Here is a 23,750-nt window from a genome sequence, read left to right on the forward strand (position 1 = left end):
CCTGTGAACTGACTAGGAAAGTATGCTATTTCCCTCTGAGAGAGAGGGAAACTGTAGCTCAGAGAAGATAAGGAGTGGTTGCCAGTCCACATAGCAGGTAGGTGGCAAAGCTGAAACACAAACCCAGGTCCTTTGAATACTCAAAGTCCACCAACCCGGCCACTTCTCTGTGAGATGTCTTCCTGTTAATGTGACTAAAGCACTTTGCATTGACCAGTTATACCTTGTAAGTTTTCTCCTCCTGTGCCCTATACTGGCACTAAGGACAGGCTTTCACACAAGAGTACAATTTTGTAAAAGTTTTACATATGAACAAAGTAGACCTATTTAAATTCCCTCTGTTGAAATGCAGGTTATGATGAGAATGACTGGTCCCTAACAGTGATCTTATAATACTAAAGAGCTATTTTTACCTCTATAATACATACTTCCTTTAAACAATATTTATAAACTATATCCTCTGATAGTTTAATATGCATAATTCCAAAAATGGGTGATTTCTAAATTTTATAAAAAATAAAAATATTGGAAAAGGAAAATACCACAGCAGTGCCTCAAAAACTGAAGAGTCAGTTGTATAAAATAAAAGACAGGCCCTGCTGTCAACCATGATGGAATATCAAGAATAAGATTTACTCTCTCACCTGAAACCAAGAAAACAGCTGGAAAATATATGGAAAAATGGTTTTCAAGACACTGAACATTATTAGGCAATGAAGCATGGTGACCCCTGAGATACACAGAAGATGAGCACTACAATTGTTTACAGCTCCACTGCATCAGAATTGTGACCTAAAACTGATGTACTAGCCACAGGGAACAAAACAATTCAACAGGAACTGTTTCAAACTTAAAACAAAAGAGATTTTGAAAGCAGTGTCTCCTAGAAAACCAATCAAAGAAATCTAAGCTGATTCTTCGTCTTTTAGCAAGAATTACTGTAAAGATAAGAGAAGTAGTGCAATCCATTCCTCTATTTTTTTTTTCTTTCTTTTTCCCAAATTCCTCAAAGTAGGTGTGGAAGATTTTCAATATGTTTTTGTTGCCATTATTTCTTTTAGAAAATACCAATTTGAAATAATTTCCTAGCATCTCCTCTTCTCCTTCACAGTTCATAAAGCTAAAGCCAAATAATTAGGTATTTGACCAAAGAAACATCAATAGGAAGATAGGTCTCTACTTGACACTTTGCTAGTATTTTTCAGGTTACTTCACAATTCCACGCACAACCATAAGTCACCAGGTAATTAGTGTGGACTTTGAAACAGAGGGTGCTTTAAAACATCCCTCCAAGAATTGCAGAAATAAGGGTCTGAGGAGACCAGCCAGCTTCTCACCAGTTGTGGTAATGGGCCTTGAATAAAGGTGGGCAACAGGAAAAGAAAGAACAATGCAAAGCAGGGAGCATTTGAGAGAGCCTGCATTTGACTGCTTGGTCAACTAACAGGGATAATATACTCTCTGGAGAAGCCTGTAAGCACAGAGTTCTGGTGTCCCACAGCAAGTGTGGGGGTGAGAAACCTATGAGAACACAAGTTCCCACTGATTCCACTTAAAAGTTGCCTCAGGTGAATTGGGGCCCATTGACAACATATGCCTGTGGTCTTCACTCTTTTTTTCTTGTTTTTAAAGCTTTTTAAAAGATTTTAAGCAAAATCCTTTCACCAAGTGAAAGCACATGTGGAAACTTGATATATTTAAATAAACCATACCAATTAATGGTGGCTGTTCTGTTTGAATTGACTGTGGGGGAACTCACTCAATCTCCCCACCTTCTTCTACTCCTCAAGAGGCTCCTGGAAAACCCTAGTCCCCACTACTCCAAGAATACAGTCTAAAAAAACACTCTCACTACTTTTTTTTTTTTTTTTTTTTTTTTACAAATTTCCACCTCTTTTAGCTACCAAATTTTAATTGACCATCTGCTATGAGAAGGTCTCTATGGTAGTTATATGGGAAACATGGAATTTCTAGTGTTTTAACTACCTCACTATGATGTCAAAAGCCAATTGGCTTGGTCAACACTGGTTCCAATGTCAAATTATTGTCAGGTTACTACACCTTCCCAAGAATACTTTCTCTTTTGTAAAATGAGATGACAAAAAGCAAAATATCAGGCACTTAAAGCCACCATACTTAAGTGACTCATCTACTCCTTGAACCCTTCCTTTCAACTTCTAGGAATCTACTCATGTATGCCTTTAGAAAGGAAAACATATTCAATATCTAAACTCTTTGCTGAGATGAGACCATGTGTACAAAGAATAATACTCTGTACTTCTTTTTATAGACTGAAATCTCACTTCTCACTTCTAAATAACTTAGTAATAAGTTAGTTAATAAGTTAGCAATTGGCAATAATACAAATAATTTATAGTTATTTAATACCTTTCTTCTTCATTTAACTTTATTAACAAACTAATATTTGTGGATAAATTTCCAAGAAAAAGTAAATGATGGGCAAGAAGAGAAAAATGCTAAAATAGCTCATCTTTCTTTCAGTAATGTCATACTTATGCCAGAATGATGACCAAGAAATAATACATTATAAATAATCTTATTTGGTAGCAAGTAGGTAGCAATTATATAAAATCAATATCTTAAAAAAATATCTTATATATAGGAGTTTTCCTTATTTGTGAGGGAGGACAAAACTTAGGAATAATTTAAATTTACAGAAATCACTAAGATACTTATCCATATCATGAAAATATTTTGCTATATTTTTAAAGTTTTTCATTTTATTTTTAAGACTTTGAAATATCCTGCTAATTAATAATTTAAATTCATTTGTAAAAGAAAAATCCAGTATCTATACTAATAAAAGGGTAATATGCAAATTGGTCACAATGCCCTCACAACCAAACAGCAGGCTGCGTGGGGTGACCAGGCCGGCAGGGAGGTTAGCGTGGGACGACCAAATGACTGACCAGCAGGCTGCGTGAGGCGACCAGGCCGGCAGGGGGGTTAGAGAGGGACAACCAAATGACTGACCAGCAGGCTGTATGGGGCGACCAGGCCGGCGGGGGTAGGGGGGCAGTGAGGGGTGACAAGGCTGGCGGGGGGGGGGGCACTTGGGGATGACAAGGTCAGCGGGGAGAGCAGTTGGGGACAACCAGGCTGGCAGGGGGGCAGTTCGGAGCAACCACGCTGGCAGGGGGGCAGTTGGGGGTGACCAGGCTGGCGGGGGTGGGGGGCAGTTGGGAGAAGTTGGGGGTGACCAGGCTGGCAGAGGGGGGAAGTTGGGGGTGACCAGGCTGACAGGGAGGGCAGTTAGGGGTGACCAGGCTGGCAGAGGGGGGCAGTTGGGGGTGACCAGGCTGGCAGGGAGGGCAGTTAGGGGCAATCAGGCTGACAGGCAGAGGTGGTTAGGGGTGATCAGGCTGGTGGGGGCAGTTAGGGGTAATCAGGCAGGCAGGAAGGTGAGCAGTTAGGAGCCAGCAGTCCCAGATTGTGAGCGGGATGTCCCTGGGATCGGGCCGAAACCATCAGTCGGACATCCCCCGAGGGGTTCAGGATTGGAGAGGGTCCAGGCTTGGCTGAGGGGACCCCCCACCCCCTGTGCACGAATTTCGTGCACCGGGCCTCTAGTATATTTATAATATTATCAAAATAAACAGCTTAAGGGAATAAAAGTGAGTCTATTATAAGCCTACATGAGAGTCTCATGTGGGGTATGGCTTGAGTTTCTCTCCCAAAAGGGCAGAGTGTTTTGGGAAGAGACTAGATTGTTGTTGTTTTTAAATGCTGGTAAAATATGTATAACATGATATTTCTGATTCTAACCATTTTTAATGGTAGGGTCCTCCCAGATCTGAGAGGCTAATTTCTTTTGTATCACTTTTCTTTTATACTCAGGCTTAGATAGCTATTTTTCTTTCTGTAGTAAAATATACATATCATAAAATTTTAACCATTTTAAAATGTATAATTAAGTGGCATTAAGTACATTCACCACTACCATCTTAAGAACTTTTTCTTCATCCCTTACTGAAACTCTGTACCCTTCATACCATAACTCTCTATTCCCCTTTTCTCTCAGCCCCTGGTAACCTCTATTTTATTTCTGACTATAAATTTGACTATTCTATCTCATTAAGTAATAATCATACAAACTTGTTTTTCGTCATCCCTCTTATTTCAATTAGCATAATGTCCTCAAGATCCATTCATGTTGTAGCATGTGTCAGAAATTCATTCTATTATATGTGTACACCAAATTTTGTTTATCCATTCATCTATTGATGGACGTTTGGTTTGTTTATACCTTTTGGCCATTGTAAAGGATGCTACTGTGAATATTGTTATAGAAATACCTGTTTGACTCCCTACTTCCAATTTTTTTTTTTGTGGTATATGTCCAGAAACAAAATTGTTGTTCATATAGTAATTCTACCTATATACACTGAGTGGCCAGATTATTATGATCTCTGAATGCATAATAATCTGGCCACTCAGTGTGTGTGTGTGTGTATGTGTGTGTGTGTGTGTGTGTGTGTGTGTGTGTGTATTAGAGGCCCGGTGCATGAATTCGTGCATGGGTGGGGTCCAGCCAGCCTGGCCAGGGGGAAGGGACATGGGCAGTTGGCCGGCCTGCCTGCTGGTCGAATTCCTGGTCGAGGGGACAATTTGCATATTAGCCTTTTATTATATAGGATATACACTGAATGGCCAGATTATTATGTGTTCAGAGATCATAATAATCTGGCCACTCAGTGTATATATAAAAGGCTAAGTGACCGACCATCTGTCCAACCATCTGACCAACTGATTGGCCAGTACATATGACATGCACTGGCAATTTAAAAATAAACGTTGACTCGCACATGCGTGATACATATGAAGCTCTTGCTGGCGACAATCACATGAATGTGTTTTGATCTGTCGTTGTCCATCATGAATTTGGTTGTTTTTGTTGACATTCTGAGAAATTTTGGATATACTCGATGGAGATTTTCATACCTATTTGAGTGATGATTCCATCAATTTGATGGATGATACTGAAAAAGAAAATTTTCCCATCGAATTTCTTAATAGTGTTACTCCTTTGGGAATGCTGTGCCATACATTAAAATTGAAAGTAGGTGCCATCATCATGCTACTGAGAAATCTTAATAGTAAATGGGATCTTCGTAAAGGTTCTCCATTGATGTGGTATAGTTGACCTTCTCTTAATAATAATTATTCCTTAGATTTGCATTCCACTTCTAACATTTCAAAGAGCTTTTACAGGTCTCATTCCAAAACCAGTGTGGGCTTCCTCTGCTTCCCTAGTAATCTGGAGATGTACATGCTGTGCCTCCTCACAGTGGGACCGCCTGGAAGCTTGCTGCATTGGCATGCCAGTCCAAACCAGGAGCAGAGTGGAACCCCATAGCCCGTGGCATTGACCTTTATCCGTGGGCCCTAGGTTCTCTTCTTGAACAAGATTAATGAATGGAAACTAGTTTTGGGCAATTAAGAAATCCAGAAAAGGGCACTTCAGGTCTTGGAACTATTCTGTATCATACTCATCCAAAATCCTTTCAACAAGTATTTATTACCTGTCTACTAAGGGCCGGTCATGGTTCTAATGCTGGGAACACTACAGTTAATCAAGCAAAGCCTTTGCCACCAGAAAGTTGACATTCCAGTGGGGAAAGAGAGACAACAAAATAAATAAACACATACATACACAGTATGTTAGCTGACGAAAAGTGCTATGACATGTTTAAGGAGCAGCCAATGTGGGGGAGATTGGAGGGATGTGAGTTTCCAGGAGTTTGGTACCTAATTCCAAAGAACTTACAGTAGCTTACTGTAAGGAGTTAGGTTTTTATTTAGAGTGAAGCGTGAGATAAGAAGCCACGGAGGATTTGAAGCAGAGGCGTGTCATGATCAGATTTACACATTAATAGCATTACGTGGCCCTGTGTTGAGAAAAGACTGAAGTGGGCATGGGCTGAAGCAGGGAGTTAGATATTGTAATAATCCTAGTGAGATCAAGAGTGATAGTTCCCTTATGTCCCTTTTTAATAAAAACCCATCTTCTGCTCCAGGAAACTAATGATATGATTTTTAAAAGTCACTACAGATTAGTTTTACTGGTTCTAGAACTTAATATAAAAGGAAGATAATGGGGTAATGGAGAGAAAGGGTTGGGAAGAATATGTGAAGGCTGGGCATGGAGAGATGCATCAGTAAGAAGGGATATTTTAACTTACCTACATTTTAACTCTCCTCTTTGCCAAGAGTCATTTGCCAATAAATTGAGGCATATATAATTAATCCAATTTACTGTGCTACATCACCCCATTTGTTACCGTTTACCCTTACCCCACAAAAGAACAAACACTGCTTAAAGCAGTTTCACATGTATACATCTCTACAATGTTGATTTAATACCATGCTTTATAAACTGAAAAACAGTAATAGCAATGAATTTTTAAAAAACCTTAAAAAAACCCATAATTCTGCCACACAACTGTTATTACTTTAATATATGTTGCCTTCATTTTTGTTCACGTATACAACTATTTTATGTAATTGGAATCATAGTTTACAAATATTTTGCATTGTTCTCTTTTTTACTTATGATGTAGATTTCATTTTAACCAGTAAGGAAAAAAAATTGTGTATTAGTTTATCATGTTGCCAAGAAACTATTTATTTTTAAAGTTTAAACAAGTTGTTGTTTTTTTAATCCTCACCAGAAGATATTTTTCCATTGATTTTTAGAGAGAGTGGAAGGGAGAGAGGGAGAGAGACAGAGAGAGAAACATTGATGTGAGACACATCAATTGGTTGCCTCCCGCACATCCCGACCAGGGCTGGGGATGGAACCTGCAATCCAGGCATGTGCCCTTGAGCCGGAATTGAACCCATGGCCCGTTGATTCAAGGGCCGATGCTCTAACTACTTAGAACACTGACCAGGGCTAAAGTTTAAACAAGTTTTGATTGCCTGAAGTGATTAATATACTGGATGAAAAGACAATGGAGATATTTAACCTTTAAACAATTCCAGGGCCTATTATAATATGTTTTTAAAAATCTTATATACGTATATTAACTATACCTCAATACACCTGGAAAAAAAACTCTTATGTAACTTAAGAGATAGTTATGTTAAGTGTAATCATTTTTTAGTACATTCAAGCCCTAAGGAATGAAACATCAACAATTCTGAACATAATTTGAGTGCATTCTATAGATAAAAGCCCTGTCTTAGATAATAAGTATAAAAAATGAATAAGCATTAGTCATGCCCTTGAGGGAATCACTGTTTCTTCTTCACCCAAATGAACCAAATTAGCAAAGTGTCCACAATAAACATGAATTTCCTTATCACTTGTTTATTTTATGAAAATAAAAAAATATCACATACAACATGTGACATACTTATCATGTGATGGAAACAAGGGTCAAAAACATATACACTCTGATTTGCAAGTTGATAATAGTAAGTAATAAAATTTTCAATAAGCAGTGAGCACTCTGGCTGCCAACAACCATTTCTGCTCCCACAAAGTCAATATTTAAAAAGAAAAGTTTATCCTTTTCTTGAAAAAAAAAAAACAAAACACAGCACATTTTCAAATAAGGTTAAAGTAAAATGTGACATTAAGCCTTCTGAAGGGTTTGGAGGCCATGATTAAAAAGAGGGTTTGGCCATTGAAAAATGATCAGATCCCCCACCAACCACCCTTCCAGATGCAGTACAATTTGGTCAAGAGTCACGACTGCACTGTGGCCATGAAGCATGTGCAGCAGCTTGCAGTAAGCAGGTCAGTATGAGGTTTGAGGGCCCAGGGCTGTAGGGGTAGGATGGTTCAAGTGCAGGTCAAACCACAATGTATGCTTCTCTGCTTGAGGTGAAATTAAGTTAAAATGATACTCCAAGGCTGCCCTAAAGAAGAAAAGCTGTCAGAGAAGAGAATCCCATAGGTGTGTATGGAAAAGGCAAAGGTGAACATAGTTATAACCACGATGGTAGTAGTGGTGTGGGGTTACTATGGGGAGGTGGAAATGCAGACCCATTGGAATGAAGATTTATATAGGATGACTGCTTGGATATCATTCTCAAATATATTTTTGGCACCAATTACAGCATCTTCTTCTCTTCTCCGTATCATTTCCTATAACCATCACATAAATGTTTAAAAGGGTGAACAAACTGCACGCATATGTTAAGGAGCGTACTAAACTAACGAATAATGTACTATGGTACTATACTTTCTTGTATTTAAAAACAATGCTGGATCAGGGATATAAAAATCAGAAATATGTCTGCTCACTTACCTTTTCCAGTGCAGTTTGAACAACGGATTCGCTTTCTGTATCTAGGGCAGAGGTAGCCTCATCTAAGATCAGTATCTTTGGGTTTCGAACTAAAGCTCGAGCAATCGCGATTCTCTGTTTCTGTCCTCCACTCATTTGAGTTCCTTTTTCCCCTACTAGGGTATTAAATTTCTAATGGAAAATAGGAAAGAGCATAGAAACAGAGGATAGCATGATCAAATGATTAAAAAAGGAAATGACAAATAATCAATTATGTTTTAATACTAGTCTAGCTGATTTTGACCTTTGGTTTATTCTTTATAAAAATAAACAACTATTAAATTAAAAAGTCGAGTAAAGAGAGGACCTAAGAAAAATTTGGCTATGGATAAAATAAATGAGAATATATGATATATCAAGGATTTTTAATAATTTGAATTTTCAAAGTTTTTAGGTAATTTTTAGAATATGTTGCTATCTTTAAAAGAATACTGTAATACAAAAACATACTTAACTACTATTAAAAATGTTTATTAGCAATTTCATGCATTACACACAATCTCTGTCCTGGATATTCTGGAAAAGAGTATGAAAAAGTTTACTGCAAAAATAAACTTCCCCTCAAAACTTTTTTCAATTTAGGTCTTCTTTTACTTTTTTTGGATATATACATATTTAATCTGGCAAGATTGGTAGTTACTCTTCTTTTTTGTTGTTTCTTCATCAGCCATGATATAGTTTTACTGATTTTATTAATATTATAAAAGTACCAGCTTTTGGTTTTAATGATTCCTTCTAATGTTTCTCCATTTTTTATTTTACTAATTGCTGCTCTAATCTTTATTATTTCCCTCCTTCTGCTTGCTTGGGGGTTGACTTGCTCTTTTTATTCTAGTTTCTCAAGGTGAAAACTTAGTTTATAGATTTTAGATCTTTTTTCTTTTCTAAAATAAGTATTTAATGCTATGTTTCTACTAAGGCAGTGTTTTAACTGTATCCCACAACTATTGATACACTGCATTTTCATTTTTATTTAGATAAAAAGATTTTTTAAATTTTCCTTTAAATTTCCTCTTTGAGCTACAGATTATTTAGAGGTGGGATACTTAAATTCAAATATTTGTGGATTTGTATTATTAATTCTATTATGGGCATATTTTATATATTTTCTTTGAAATTGCAAAGCTATTAATTTTTATTTTAATGGCCCAAAATATTATCTCAGTGAACATTTCATGTGCATTTGAGAAGAATGCATTCTGTAATTATTAGATAGAGTATTCTATGAATGTCAGTTAGATCTACTTGGTTGACAGTATTACTCCAGTCATTCTATATCCTTACTTTTTGCCTATTTGTTCTATCAAGTATTAGAGACTTCAGCTAAAATTGTGGATTTGTCTATTTCTCCTTTCAGATGTATCTTTTCTTTTTTTCTTTTTGCCTCATTCATTTTGAAGCTTTTCTGAGGTGCATAAACATTTAAATTATGATGTACTCAATTCTGTGCATATGTTGGAGAGACTCTGAATTTGTTTTCTTGTGAAAAAAATGTTGATTTTCATTCTACTAGATAATTCAAATATTGACTTACCACCTTGAACTTGTATAATCTTGGTTTTATGATTTGTTGGGAGTAAATCTGTTGTAAGTCTTGAAACTTGGCAGGACCCAACCTCCAAGTTATGTCTACTCTGTGGATCTTGTCATGGCGTGGTTTTAGAATTTGTTAGGGCAGGTCTATAGTCAGCCTTACTCTAAGGTGTGGTCTTTACTCCTAAGGTGTAGCTTTTATTGGTGTCTCAGCTACATGCCTGAGGTATTTAAAAGGTGTTAATGTGATCTCTCCATTCTGGCTGGGCTGCGCTTTCAACTTCCCCACCATCCTGCTCAACTTCTAGCATCTCCATTCTCCTCTCAGCTTTGTATCAGCTGCTCTCTGGTAAGCCTTGGATAGTCTTATACTCAGATAAAGATTCCCCAGCGATATCTACATGGACCTCTGACCCCACCTCAGCTCCACAGCTCTCTCATTTCCTCTATCTTTTCTTAAGCTGCTTTGAAATTCTGTCTCTCAGCTCTGTCTGGATTCCACTTCCCAGAAATGGGGTCAGAAATTTGTTCCCAGGCAGAATGCTGCAAAATCATGAACTTTCTTCATGAGCTTCCTTTCTCTCAGGAATCACAGTTTTATGTTACCTTTCATCCATTGCTTAGAAACAACTGTCCTATTTTAGCCAGACTTATGGTTGTTTATTAGAAAAGGCTAGCAAGTATTAGTTAATCCTAATATAATAATTAAAAATATATGTATATCACAGAAGTTTCACAAAAGTAATTTGGTTTTATTTTGAGCATAACTTTTTCAAGTATTTCACCTATATAAATTAACCACTTTTGGAATTTTTGTTTATTATTGTGCTTATCCTTATTTCTCTGGATTAACATGGCTGTGAAATTTAGTTTCCATCATCATAAACTAATATCTTTAATTTGTTCTTTGGATTATATTTTTAGGATTTACTATTCTATTTATAGCAAGGGACATTTTTGTATAACTGTGAGACTTTTAGTAAAAGACAGTAGTAACTTACAGGGTATAATTTCAGAGGCACCAGAAAGCTCCCTAATTCCAAGTGAGAAACTGAAGATGACTGGTGTTTTGAGAAAAGGAAGTCATTGTAAGTCTCAAAAGGTCAAAGAAAGGAAATCTGTGTTTTCGTGAACCATAAGGCAAAGAATGACCTCAAGTCTTTAATGAGTTTTCTGTCTTAATTATGATACTAAGTAATGGGGATAGGAGGTATTTACTAGCATAACAAAAATTTTTATTAAAAAATGAACAAAATTATGATGATTCATGGAGGGCAGTTTGTAAAACATACTCATTAAAATGAACTTTTTTGTTATTGTTTCCTTCAGGGATGGTGGAATTTTGTCTGTATTTTAATTTCAAATCTTATCCTTCCATATTTCACAGGGTACTCCCCACAACAATTTCAGTGATACTGATGAACAAATACTTTGAAAATGCAAATAAGTGGTTTTATAGCAATCAATTCTAAATACCCATTAAGAAATGTCCTAATACCAAGATATTAGTTTATTATGTCTATTTCCAAGTATGATTTCACATTTCATGTCCAATATTAGCTCTATGTGCTTCTAAAAAACAATCTTAGTTATTCTTTTGCCTAATCACAGAACCAATCTGAACATTTTGTGTGACATTCCTACTCTTAGCCACAAGATGGCCTTGCAAATCAACATTTTTGAGACATCATTTCTCTGCTTTGTCTCATATAATCTTTATTTTGTATTTTCATTTACAGTGAGAACCAATTAGAACCAAATATGATTTTAAAAATTTCAATGATGCATTTTTTTGGTTTTTACCATGCTCTCTCATTTATAGGTGTTTCATCTAGGACCGTGGTCGGCAAACTGCGCCTCGCAAGCCACATGCGGCTCTTTGGCCCCTTGAGTGTGGCTCTTCCACAAAATACCACGGTCTGGGTGAGACTATTTTGAAGAAGTGGCATTAGAAGTTTAAGTTTAAAAAATTTGGCTCTCAAAAGAAATTTCAATCGTTGTACTGTTGATATTTGGCTCTGTTGACTAATGAGTTTGCCTACCACTGATCTAGGACAACTAAAAAATTAATCACATTTTCCTGCTCTGTAGAAGTTATTGCTTTTTTATTTCATTTTGGAATATTATAGTGCTTTAGCTCTAAGCTAAGGATACAGGCTACATAGTATACTTACATGGGGAAATTCCATTATAAAATCATAAGCATTTGCTTCCTTTGCTGCTTTTTCAATCTCTTCATCAGTCACGCCTTCTCGTCCATATTTAATATTGTTATTAATGGTAGTCCCAAACAAAACAGGCTCTTGGCTGACCACTCCAATATGTTCTCGATAATGCTGCACATTTAAAGTTCTGATGTCATTCCCATCCACTGTGATCTGCCAATCCAAAGGAATGAATCATGTGGTGATGCCTTTTACTTCACTGTTTTGAGTCTTTTTTACTAGTCTAAAACATAAGCTGAGAAGCACAGTTTTTCAGGATTCAAAGACTGACTATATTTTGATAAAATATTTATAGCATTTATATTGCTAAGAGACTTTTTCTGGTAGATAGGAACAAACAGAATATAAAAAAAAAACTGCTTCAAATCTTGCCATATCATCTAAATATCTTTATTCTAAGATCCACAAACTAGGTATTATAAAGATATATCCCGCCATTGTGTAGATACATGTAACAAACTTCAGTTTTGTTATTTTAAGACTGATGTGATCTTTCATTTTTTTTCTAGGAAATATCCTTCCTTACTTCTCTTCAACACCCCATTCATTGCAAAATAATAGTAAATTGTCTTCTCCAGAGATAGTACCATTACCTATTACCCCAACATATTCCAATGACAGAAGACAATGTTTGATAAATACAACTTATAGAGTCTCTCTTTCTCACCAACTCTGGTATTTTTTGCAACTGCTTTATATACAGAATGGTTATCCAATAATTTATTCAACATTAGCATGGATACATGAGTGGGGTGTTGAAGATTCTAAATGAAGACTTACGTAGAAGTCAAATTTAAATGAAATCAGGCAATTGGAGAGATTTTCTTTTAAAAAGAACGGTTGAAAATTTGAATAGAAGCATTAAAAATTATGGCCCTGTGACTATCACAGTCTCATTCTTCATGCCATGTACAAGGGTGAGAAAATTAAGTGCAACATTATGGGTGACAGAAAAAATGAGAGAGCATATTCTCTACAGATGTCATTCTTCTGGGATGTTTTGAGAAACTGAAGTTCTTGGTAAGTTCTGGGTATTACAAATCACTATGCTATTTTTCTCTACAGCATTTAATACCTACTATGTAACTTATTTTATTTATTGTCTGTCTCTACTGATTAGAATGTAAACTTGATGAGGGCAGAGTTTTTTGTGCTTTGTTCACCAATGTATTCCCAGGACCTAGAACAGTGACTGGCACATAGTAAGTGCTCAGAAATATTTATTGAATGAATGCATATGTAGGAAAGAAAACAACATTGCTTCTCTTGGAGCTCCACTGTTAAAAATTAAAAGTGAACATAGCTGTAAGATCTTTGTAATAGGTGGTATGTCCAAATCTCACTGTGCCGATTCTGCATAATATCTGTAGGTGCACTTACAAAGCCGTCTTGGGGATCATATAACCTCTGCAGAAGTTGGACTGCTGTGCTCTTCCCACTGCCATTGGGGCCAACCAAGGCTACTGTCTCTCCAGAATTAATCTTGAGATTCAGGCCTTTCAGAATCTATTGGAATGTATGGGAAGAAATTCCATAAAACTAGGTTAAATGAAAATATGGTTTACATATTTTCAGAAATTTCATGTAATTTAACATAAAACAAATTCTTCAGTGGCTCTTAAAAACAAATTTAGATCTTGTTTGTTTCACATACATATATAATAGTAACCTATATAATTTTGGAAAATAATAGTAAAAGAATCTCTCATCATCTCTCTATATAAAGAAGAAATATAAATTAAGAGTACTTATTAAATATTAAACTAGCCACAGCAAACTATATTTTCAGTTGAAATACTTTATATGAATTTCATGACTACCAAGTTAGTGAAAATTTTACTTTTAATTTGCAACAACTGAATGAAATCTTGCCAGATATCTTGGTGAGCTATTTAAGTAATTTCTTTTTTTATAATATATTTAACATTATTGCAAAATATATTCCAAAGTAAAACAACTGTTGAAACTTCTTAGGGACTCCCCTGAATGAGATTCCACCAACAGAAACCCTCCTTCTCCTAGTGGTGGATCCCATGGAGACGTTTCAGCTTAGGGGAAGCACTTCAAAATTTTCTCAATAACTTGGAGGGTTGAAGCCAGTATTTACTGGTAGTGTTCCAAGAACCTGCCAAGTGAGAGAAACCTCCCAAATGACAATAGCAATCCTGTTGAGAAATTCTCACCTATCTTTGCTTGCATTTGTATGTATTTAGCCCTAAGTATGGGGATCTTTCTTTGGATTCCCTCACTTTGATCTCCCCATTTGTAAAGAAACAGACCCTTTAAATAGCCAAACATAAAACCTTCAAAGGGCCAAGCAGAGAAACATTCTTTAAAGGAGGTGAGAAGTCAGGACCCCCAGTGGGAGGACCTCCTGCCCCACCTGCACTTTTACACTAGAGTAGGTTTCTGTTCTTTCCCTAGAAGAATTTGTGTTTTATTTAAAATGAGTGAACTTTTTTTTTTAAATTCTTCAGCTTAACTAACAGAGCTATGTTTCAAAAGTTCATTTAAAAAACACTTGCTTAAAACCCAGAGAGCACTTTACTTTGCAATATAATAGCACAATTGGTTTCCAGGAAGACAACCCAAGCGTAGTTGCAAAATGGAGTTAATCCTCTATTTATGTTAAGAAAAATGGAAGACAGTACTACTGTAATAATAGTAATTAAGTAACAACAAATTTAAAAAAAAAAGAGCTTTGAAAAGAGAATTTCAATCAAAGACTTAGAGAAAAATAAGGAGACAGGAGTAGGTAGATCTTTTTTGATGCAAATTATACAGGGGACATTTGTATACATACTTTAAAAGGCAATACTAGTATAGTTTGATAACGAGCAATTTTATTAATGTCACTTAAAAATCATGTCCTTTTTCTATGAACAGGTATTTGTTAGTAGTTACTCTTTGCATTCTTTAACTATTCTTTTGGGGAAATACACAATGAAATGAAAGGAGGAAGACAACAGAAGAGACATATATTCTCAAGAACTTGTCAAAGGCTGAATGACAGAAGAAGGATAAACTGTGCTACGTGTGCATACATGAGTGTGTTTGTGTGTGTGTAAAAGTGAGAGGGGAAGTAACTGAGGCACAAATGCTGGTGCAGTAAAAGCCCTAGGAAAGGGAGAAGTGAAACACACAACCCGTGCATAATTCTCCCAGGTTAGAAACTAGATTAAAATGAGTTATGCTGGGTGGATAACATCCAGGGACCACCAATAGGTGGCACCATCAATCCAAGATATTTTGGTGTGCTCCCAAATCTAGAGTGAAGGAATCCCAGGGAGTTGAAAATGCTTTAGTCAGCTGAGTATAGAAAAGAGGCTGCAAAATGTAATTAGCTCATCCAGGGTTATCTGTCCATTACTGATCTTTCTTTCCTTCCTCCCCACCACCATCTCTTTCCTCTTTCTCTCTGTCTCTCTTTTCAAGTCTCTGAACAAAGTGGCTAATTTCAGCCAAACTGATCCCAGATTATTTTATAAGAGGAGATCTTAGCCAGTTGGTGATAATATAAGAAAACAGTACAATTCTGTAATTAATTTTAACCTACCTTGACAGATGGTCTTGATGGATAACTGAAAGAGACATTTTTAAATTCCACAGTTCCTTCTATGCATGTGGGTTTATAACCTGTTTTTGAGAAATTATCTATAGCAGGTTCCTTGGAAAAACAAAGAGAATGCTATAAATCTTCAAGGGAATAAGTTGACAAATAGCTACTTTCTACATTATAGTTTAAAGATGATTTTCTTTTATAATGTTTTCCTTTTTGCTTGAAGGGCACTGATTAGACATGAAGATTTTTAATAAAACAATCTCCTTGTAGAAGAATTAAAACCATCTTTCCATAGTCAATTGGCCAACATGAATTTTGCCCATCTTTTCGTTTTGTTTCCTTATTGCAGCAATACTAGTTATATTTCAAAGCCGTCAGAAGTCTTACCTTGTCAATCACCTGAAAAATATTAAAGGCAGCTCCTCGGGCTATAGTGAAGGTTTCAAAGTTAGGGGCTGCTGTTCCAATGCAATAACTACTATGAATCACACTAAAGAAAACCTAAAAGAAAAAGAATAATATTTATCTTTCCTCAGTTATGTAAGAGAGACAACAGAATAAAGTACATAGTTGGTTAAGACTCAGATATCAGAAAAATTATGTAGGAGAGGAGAGAAGCTGCTGTCAACTATAAAGGAAACAAGTTAACCCAAGTATATTTGGCCTTTTCCTAATGTGGAACAACTTTTGATTGTCCCACAGTCCTATCCTTATCACCTGGGGAGTCTGAGCAGAAGAACTGGCTTACAGAGGAGTGCCTGCCATACCTGAACCTGGCTGAGTGAGGAGGTGAGTTGCACTTCCCTCCTTGTTGGTCAACCCCTTGATCTTTAAAGAGAAGAATGTCTTTGATTTTACTAACTTAGAGACATTATACTGTTTCTGTCCAAACTCTTATGAACTCTTGTCTTACTGAACATTTTCAGACAGACACATCTCTGCAAAAATTCAAATAAGGAAAGAACCCCACAAGCTAGGTGCTATTTTCCCTACTTATAGATGAGGAAACTGAGGTATAGCAAGTCATTTGCCCAAGTCACACATAAATTCTTCACGCTGAAGTTTCATTTATATGAAATAAATAGCTTAAAGTCTTTACTATGGAAGTCTCAAATTCAGAAGATGATTTTAGCTGAGGAAAATAGAAATCTATATAGAATAGGAGAGCCATACATAAGTTGAAATATATAGACCAGATCAATTCAGTTCAGCAAGGCAAATAGTTCTTAATCCTGAAATGATCTGTTGATTGTTGAAACTTGGGAGGTGCCAGAAGCCAATTCCAGCATGTCAGCAAGGGCTGAATCATCTGGGAATAGCTAAAGGCATTTCCCCAAACCTGAAAAGGATGCATGAAATTGATTATTTGCTGCCAGACAGCTTAGGGCATCTTAATCTACATGTTATTGCCTCCTGTTGGCCAAACACCTGAACAGCCAAAGGCAATTCCCCAATCTGACAATGCTTCTGTACGGAAACCCTACCCTTTGAAGTGTATATCTCCACCTTGCCTTAGGACAAATTGTGTTAATAAAAAGCAAGGGGTCCTGAGACAAGGAGAATTTGGTTTCTTCAGCCAGGCTCCTCTGCCCCCCCACCCCCCATATGCCTTTCAAAATTTTGTTTCGTTTCTGGACTTTTATTTAATTTATGCACAGCCCCTTCTCCAGAACCCTTCTAGATGCCGGATCAAGACCACCGGCGTTAAATGACACCCAACGTTCAGCAGAGAGGATAACTGAGTAAATTCAAATTTAATGCATAACCCCTAAGAGTTTAAATAATTCTAAATTGTGATATGAACAATTTAGAATTATTTATATAGTCTGATTTTATTTGTTTGTTTGTTTAAATGCTCACAGGATATGTTCATTGATTTTGAAGAGAGAGAAACATCAATGTGAGAGAGAAACATCTATCAGTTGCCTCCCATATGCGCCCTGACTAGGGATCAAATCCACAACCTAGGAATGTGCTCTGACTGGGAATCGAACCTGCAACCTTCTTCATGTATGGGACAATGTTCTAACCAACTGAGCCACTGGCCGGGGCTAGTCTGTTTTAAACATGCCTACATGTGGAAAGAACAGAGAAGGACAGAAGAGTCCAATCTATAGAATATTTCCAGAGGGAAGACATTTAGCAAGGTGAATGTAGAGTGCCATTTTATCTCAGCAAGATTGAAAGGAAGAAGTCTCACTAGACACTGGCCTTTTTGACTACTAGATTAAGAAAACTCTATCTCCCAGAGGAAAATTAAATTATGATTCTTCTAAAAGTGTGATGCTTTTAGAAGATAGGCTGGATGAATATATCTTGCCATTCATAACTAAAATTTAAAGCTATATACAAATCATTTGAAGGAAACAAGTATTCCTATGTTTACTAAAAATATTCACATTTGAATATTAAATATTATTCAAAGAGAATTTTTTACTGTACTCTTAAGTAATAAAAAAATGTATCTAGGCCAGTTACTTTTGTTCTCACATACAACTTACAGCAAGGACAGTTCCGATGGTATAACCAGGTTCTCCACTCAGAATCAAGGAGGTTCCATACCAGAAAGTGAGTCCATAGGTTCCATTCATAAAGAAGTACACAGCACCAAGAGAGAGTTTTGAAGCTATAGTCTTTTTAATGCCAACATCCTTTGCATCTTTTAGATTGTATGCATATCTTTAAAAGACAAAACATAATATAATAGCCTTTGGGGGAAAAAATAAAACCAAGCATATCTATATATATAAAAGCCTATGCGACCGAAGACCGAACAACCAAACAACCGATCTACTGGTCACTAGGATGCGAACTGACCACCAGGGGGCAGACACTTAACACAGGAGCTGCCCCCTGGTGGTTAGTGCACTCCCCCAGCCAACCTCACGTGGCTGGCCAACCTCCCGTGGTCCCTCCCCCCAGCTGGCCAGCCCTGATTGGCCCCGATCTCCGGCCAGGCTTGAAGGACCCCACCTGTGCATGAATTCATGCACCGGGCTTCTAGTATTGTTATAATTAAAGGAACAGACCTTTGAATTTCTTTCTCTTGGGCCCCAAAGGCTACGACTGTTCGGATTGATGACAAAACTTCTTCTGCCACAGCTCCAGCTTTGGAATAGGCATTTATTTCCTTATTGGTTAATGAGATGACTATCTGTAATAAACCATAACCACAGTTAACCAAAGAATAACCCAAGGGTAGTAACAATGCACAGAGCATTTAATTCAGGTAGAATCTAGAATAACATAATTTTACTAGAGGCCTGGTGCACGAAATTTGTGCATTGGGGGGGGAGGGAGTCCCTCAGCCCGGCCTGAGTTCTTTCTCAGTCCAGGACCCACAGGGGATGTCCGCCTGCCAGCTTGCTGTTCCTTACTGCTCAGCTCACTGCTCCTTAGTGCTGCTGCAGAGGTAAGAGAGGCTCCCGCCACCACCGCTATGCTCACCAGCCGTGAGCCCGGCTTCTGGATGAGCAGCGCTCTCTCTGTGGGAGCACACTGACCACCAGGGGGAAGCTCCTGCATTGAGCGTCTGCCCCCAGTGGTCAGTGTGCATCATGGCTACTGGTCGTTCTGCCATTCGGTCAATTTGCATATTAGCCTTTTATTATATAGGATTATTGCAAAGGTACTTAATATCACTTAATCTAACCTCATTGGTTGGTTTACAAATGAGGAAACCAATGGCCAGATATATCAACTGATTTTTTTAACCTTTTGCACTCGGATGTCAAGTGTGACTCGACACGGTTAGCATTGGTAGCAGCTTGAGAAAAAAGCAAGCGAGTGCAAAGGGTTAAAATTCATTTCAGAGAGGAAGGGAGAGGGAGAGAGAGATAAAAACATCAATGATGAGAGAGAATCATTGATTGGCTGCCTCCTGCATGCCCCCCTACCGAGGATTGAGCCCACAACCAGGAATCAAACAGGGACCTCTTGGTTCATTGGTCAATACTCAACCACTGAGTCACACTGTCCAGGCTTAACTGACGTTTAAAGTCTCACGGCAGTGAAAGATCTTAACCTAACATAACCTAGAATCTAAATCTCTATTTTTGCTTTCTAATAGTAGAGTTTTACTGTTTTTTCTCTCTGTATTTTTAAAAACTTGGGTGTTTATATAATACAATTGATAAAGACTTGATTTGGAGAAGGATATTAGGAATACAGTTATTTTGGGTGTACTCTGGAAATTAGTAAGCTTAATTTAACTTGATTTGATTTGTTATTATGTAAAAAACAAGGCTTATAGAGGATATTGGCCACGGGGTTGTGGCAGGAAAAGATGATCCTGCATATGCCTGGGGTATGACCCCAGAAGCTATTACTGAGTAATGCAGCCTTCTAAGAAAATGCTGTATCTCCAAACACTAAGAGGTGAGATTCCAGAGACAAAGAGAGGAGAATATCACTCTTTGTCATATTAGGAAGGTTTATGTGATTTCCCAAAATTTTAAAATCAGAATGGGCTCTTTTCTCTATTATATGCACTTATTACTCCTTTAATTAGTAAAGGATTTAATTTAGTAATTAGCACAATGAAAGGAACGAAATTTGTCCTCTGTGCTGTGAGTCTGAGTCTAACTACTGCCTACTCACATAGCAGATCTATCCACTTTCAAAGTACATTTCACATCATTGGAGCTGATTTTATATAAGACAAGCTTGGACAGTTGTTAAACTCAGAAGGTAGCATAAACTGAGTAATACCTATTATTTTATGAATTACTGTAAAAGATTATAATTTCTATGATATATCACTAGAAGGGAAGCAGCAAAAAGCCTTGGGTATAGTGCGTATTTATTTAATAAATGTTTGCTAAATAAATTAAATGGAAGGAAGCTAGAAACTATCCACTTAACTTCTTTAGTCAATTGGATAACTTTTGCTTTTACTTGCTTCCTCTTCATAATCAGTTAATACAACAATAGCAGAACTTAGATTCCCCACTGCTATTCCTTTTAAACAACTTGTCTACGTCACTTCTCTGGGCAGTTAAGTTAAAGATTTGATCTTAGCAACATACTGTGGGTAATCTTTCTCCTAAGAGGTTCTAATTTCAAATAAGATTTTGACAAGGGTTACCAGGTCAACACTCGAAATCACACTAAATAAAGATTTGCTATGTAAACATTTGAGTCTATTGTTAAGGAATTATTAACCACAAAATATTATCATTGCTAAAAATTCTTGTTTGGTTGACTTTGTATATTGCTAGAAAATACACTCAGTGAATTTTATGGGGTTGCTTTTCATAATGAGTAATTAGCTTTGCAAAATTAAAAACTCTATCCATCCCTTAAGAGTACACTATGCCTCAAATCTAGGAGATGAGTATGTACATTGGTGGACTTGCCAAAAACATGATTTGGAGAGAGCTATTAGGGATATATTGGTTGTTTTTAGACTTCACAAAGAACATTGGTTTCAAGATTTGGCTGTAAATAGGTTAATATCTTGTGGTATACTCACAGTATAACAGTGCTAAAACTATAATTTAAAATGAACATACATAATTTATTAAAAAATTTAAAGAGCTTTACATAGTACATAAAAATAGACATTAGCAAACATTTTAAATATAATTCAGAGCCTTATTAACATTTTAAACTTTAAATGGCTGACATAAAAAAGTATTTGAATATTTACTGTTTTAGGATTTTCTCATTCTGTTCTAGTGAAATAAACTGCAACACATTTATCTGGGAATTTAGAACACTAAGGCACTCTCAGCATCTGATATATCCAGGCACAATACTTTATTCATGCTATCATCTGAAGTTGCATTAGGCTGCTAAATGAAGACGGATATTTTTTAATGTTAGTAAGATACTAAAACCAGCCTCACCATAGCCCAATAACTTGAGGATAGAATGGTGATTAACAGTAAACAAAATCAAAAGTAATTTTGATGAATAATGTCCCTTTCTATTTGAGACATAAAAAATGAACAGAAATGCCTTTCTGACAAACTCAGTAAAACACCTCATTCACATTCCCACTTCTAGTCAACACATTAGCCATCTCACCTACCCTAGAACACAAGGCCGCTGAAGCAATTATAAGAGGAGACGTAGACAGAGTCACTAGGGTGAGTTTCCAGCCCTTCACCAAGCCAATCACCAGGCCAATGGAAAATGTAGACAGGTTTTGAAACAACAGAGCAATCTTGTCTCCAATACCATCATTGATTTTGTTGATGTCACTGAAACATATAAATGCAGCAGATTTGTTTATATGTCAGATATGAAGACAAAGTTGATAGGCTATATGTGCATACTCTTACTCAGTTATTCGAGTGTTCAGTTCACTGATGTCACAGCTGTCAAACCAGCTGATGTCCTGTGCCAAAATGGAATGAAAAAACTCTTTTCGAATTCTCTTGGTCTGTCGTGCTGCAGTCATAACCCAAAAGGAAATTTGCATGTAGCCAAAAACCAAAGCAGTAACTCCTATTCCAACATAATATAGGGTCAACCTGAAAAAGATGATCAGAAATGTTAGTGAGATACAAGAACAACTTTTCCCTTGTCGCCAAAGAAACCCCAACACCTCCTTACTATACCCCCAAACCAAAAAGAGCCTATCACATTTGTGCTGAAAGACTGGGGAGGAGAATAGAGACAGGTCTTCAGCCCATGTTTTCTCTCAGTAGCACTTCTACATTGAGCATTTAACATAGACATACTAAAAGTGGAGCATTTTTAATACTAGTAAGTGGTTAGCACTTAAAATCAGATTTAAAAGAACATAGATCCCTCATAAATTTCACTGATTGCAAATTGAGTCATGCTGCAACACATACTATACGGAGGTCATAAAATATAACTAGTTGTGGGTAACTCTTAACCAGTTAGATACTTAGTTCTAAGAGACACTCAGAAGGCCTGCACAGGCTTTCTAGGGCCAATGGGATGGTGTCTAGGCATATTGAAAGAAGGGGGAAAGATAGCTCTCAAGAGCTTTGTGCTCAAACTGCTAAAGTGGATGTTATATGTGTGTGAAGAAGTGTAGTAAAGAGCAGAGTGTGGTACTATATTAATTTAATTCAACCCAAAATAATTGGTGAGAATTGATGGGCCCGGCATCTTCCCTCAGGCCTGCAATTGACAGAGGCTGTGGTGTTATGACTAGACCTCGCAGAGCAGTGGACATCTTGAAGTTACAGATTCTTATTAAGTAGGTCTGTTAGGAAGCAGAGCGTGTGGAGAGAGGAGTCACTGGTTTAAGACTCCTGGCTCCTAGAAGAGACTGTTTCATTGAGGTAGATACAGATTGAGAGGGAAAAAGACCAAGACATTTTCAGCATTGCAATGATAGTTACAGTTACTTGGTTATCAATGAAGGGTTGTGCAAGACAGAAAGGACTAGGAATAATCATATATCTTGTCACAGATGTCATGAAAAGGCAGGAGAATAGTGGCAAGAATGAGGAAGAGAGAGAGGAGAACACAATAACTTTCTTGGGCATAAAGGTGCTAGACAACTAGGACCCCAGTTGTAGGCAGGAGCCAGTGTGTGACTGGTGTGGCCTCACTGATGCTTTTAGAGGAGGAGCTGTCCTACTGGAACTGGGACTAAGGGGAGACAACCTATGGAGGGTGAAGACTTGGGTGGATTTAGGCACTGGGGGAAGAGGGGTTATTTATAAATAGAAGTTGTTGGTCTAAGTCAAAAGGAACTATCTTACTAAGCTTTGTGAAAGGAAAAATGTGCCTGGTCTGTGTGATATGACTCAGGTGTGAAAACACTGTCTTAGGAGAAGGAGCTGAAGGAGTGTGAGTAACAGTGGGAATGCTTACAATTTAACAACTGTAATCTCACTGGGGGAATAAAAGTGGTTCTGTAACCATTAGAATTGCTTTGGATTTGTAATCAAAATGGTTTTATGATTTGTCTTTGATTATTCACAGATAATTGCAAATTCTGGTTTTATAATCCCAAGTCATTTTACATTTGCTTTCCCAAAATTTATTAAATTGGAATTTTTTAATCCTTTATATATCCTATCTAATAAAAGAGCAATATGCAAACTGACCATACCTCTGCTACACCCACAAGCCATGCCCACCAGTCAATCAGGAGCCAGTATGCAAATTAACCCAACCAAG

At 37.0% G+C, this 23,750-nt stretch overlaps 1 protein-coding gene across 1 annotated transcript in view; it reads right to left on the reverse strand.

The window, feature by feature from the left end:
* The window catches only part of ABCB5 (ATP binding cassette subfamily B member 5), a gene marked incomplete at its 5' end in the record, with an annotated part of 82,328 nt that overhangs the window by 46,293 nt on the left and 12,285 nt on the right, over nt 1–23,750 (reverse strand). Inside the window, 9 exons of the mRNA XM_079786505.1 lie at nt 8,280–8,450; nt 12,026–12,229; nt 13,457–13,582; nt 15,633–15,743; nt 16,026–16,139; nt 18,140–18,317; nt 18,668–18,792; nt 21,673–21,844; nt 21,926–22,117. Of these exons, the coding sequence (XP_079642631.1) occupies nt 8,280–8,450; nt 12,026–12,229; nt 13,457–13,582; nt 15,633–15,743; nt 16,026–16,139; nt 18,140–18,317; nt 18,668–18,792; nt 21,673–21,844; nt 21,926–22,117 (1,393 nt within the window). The remainder of the gene's footprint in view (nt 1–8,279; nt 8,451–12,025; nt 12,230–13,456; nt 13,583–15,632; nt 15,744–16,025; nt 16,140–18,139; nt 18,318–18,667; nt 18,793–21,672; nt 21,845–21,925; nt 22,118–23,750) is intronic.

The sequence above is a fragment of the Cnephaeus nilssonii genome, assembly GCF_951640355.1.
Source record: "Cnephaeus nilssonii genome assembly, chromosome: 12".
Taxonomy (NCBI): Eukaryota; Metazoa; Chordata; class Mammalia; order Chiroptera; family Vespertilionidae; genus Cnephaeus; species Cnephaeus nilssonii.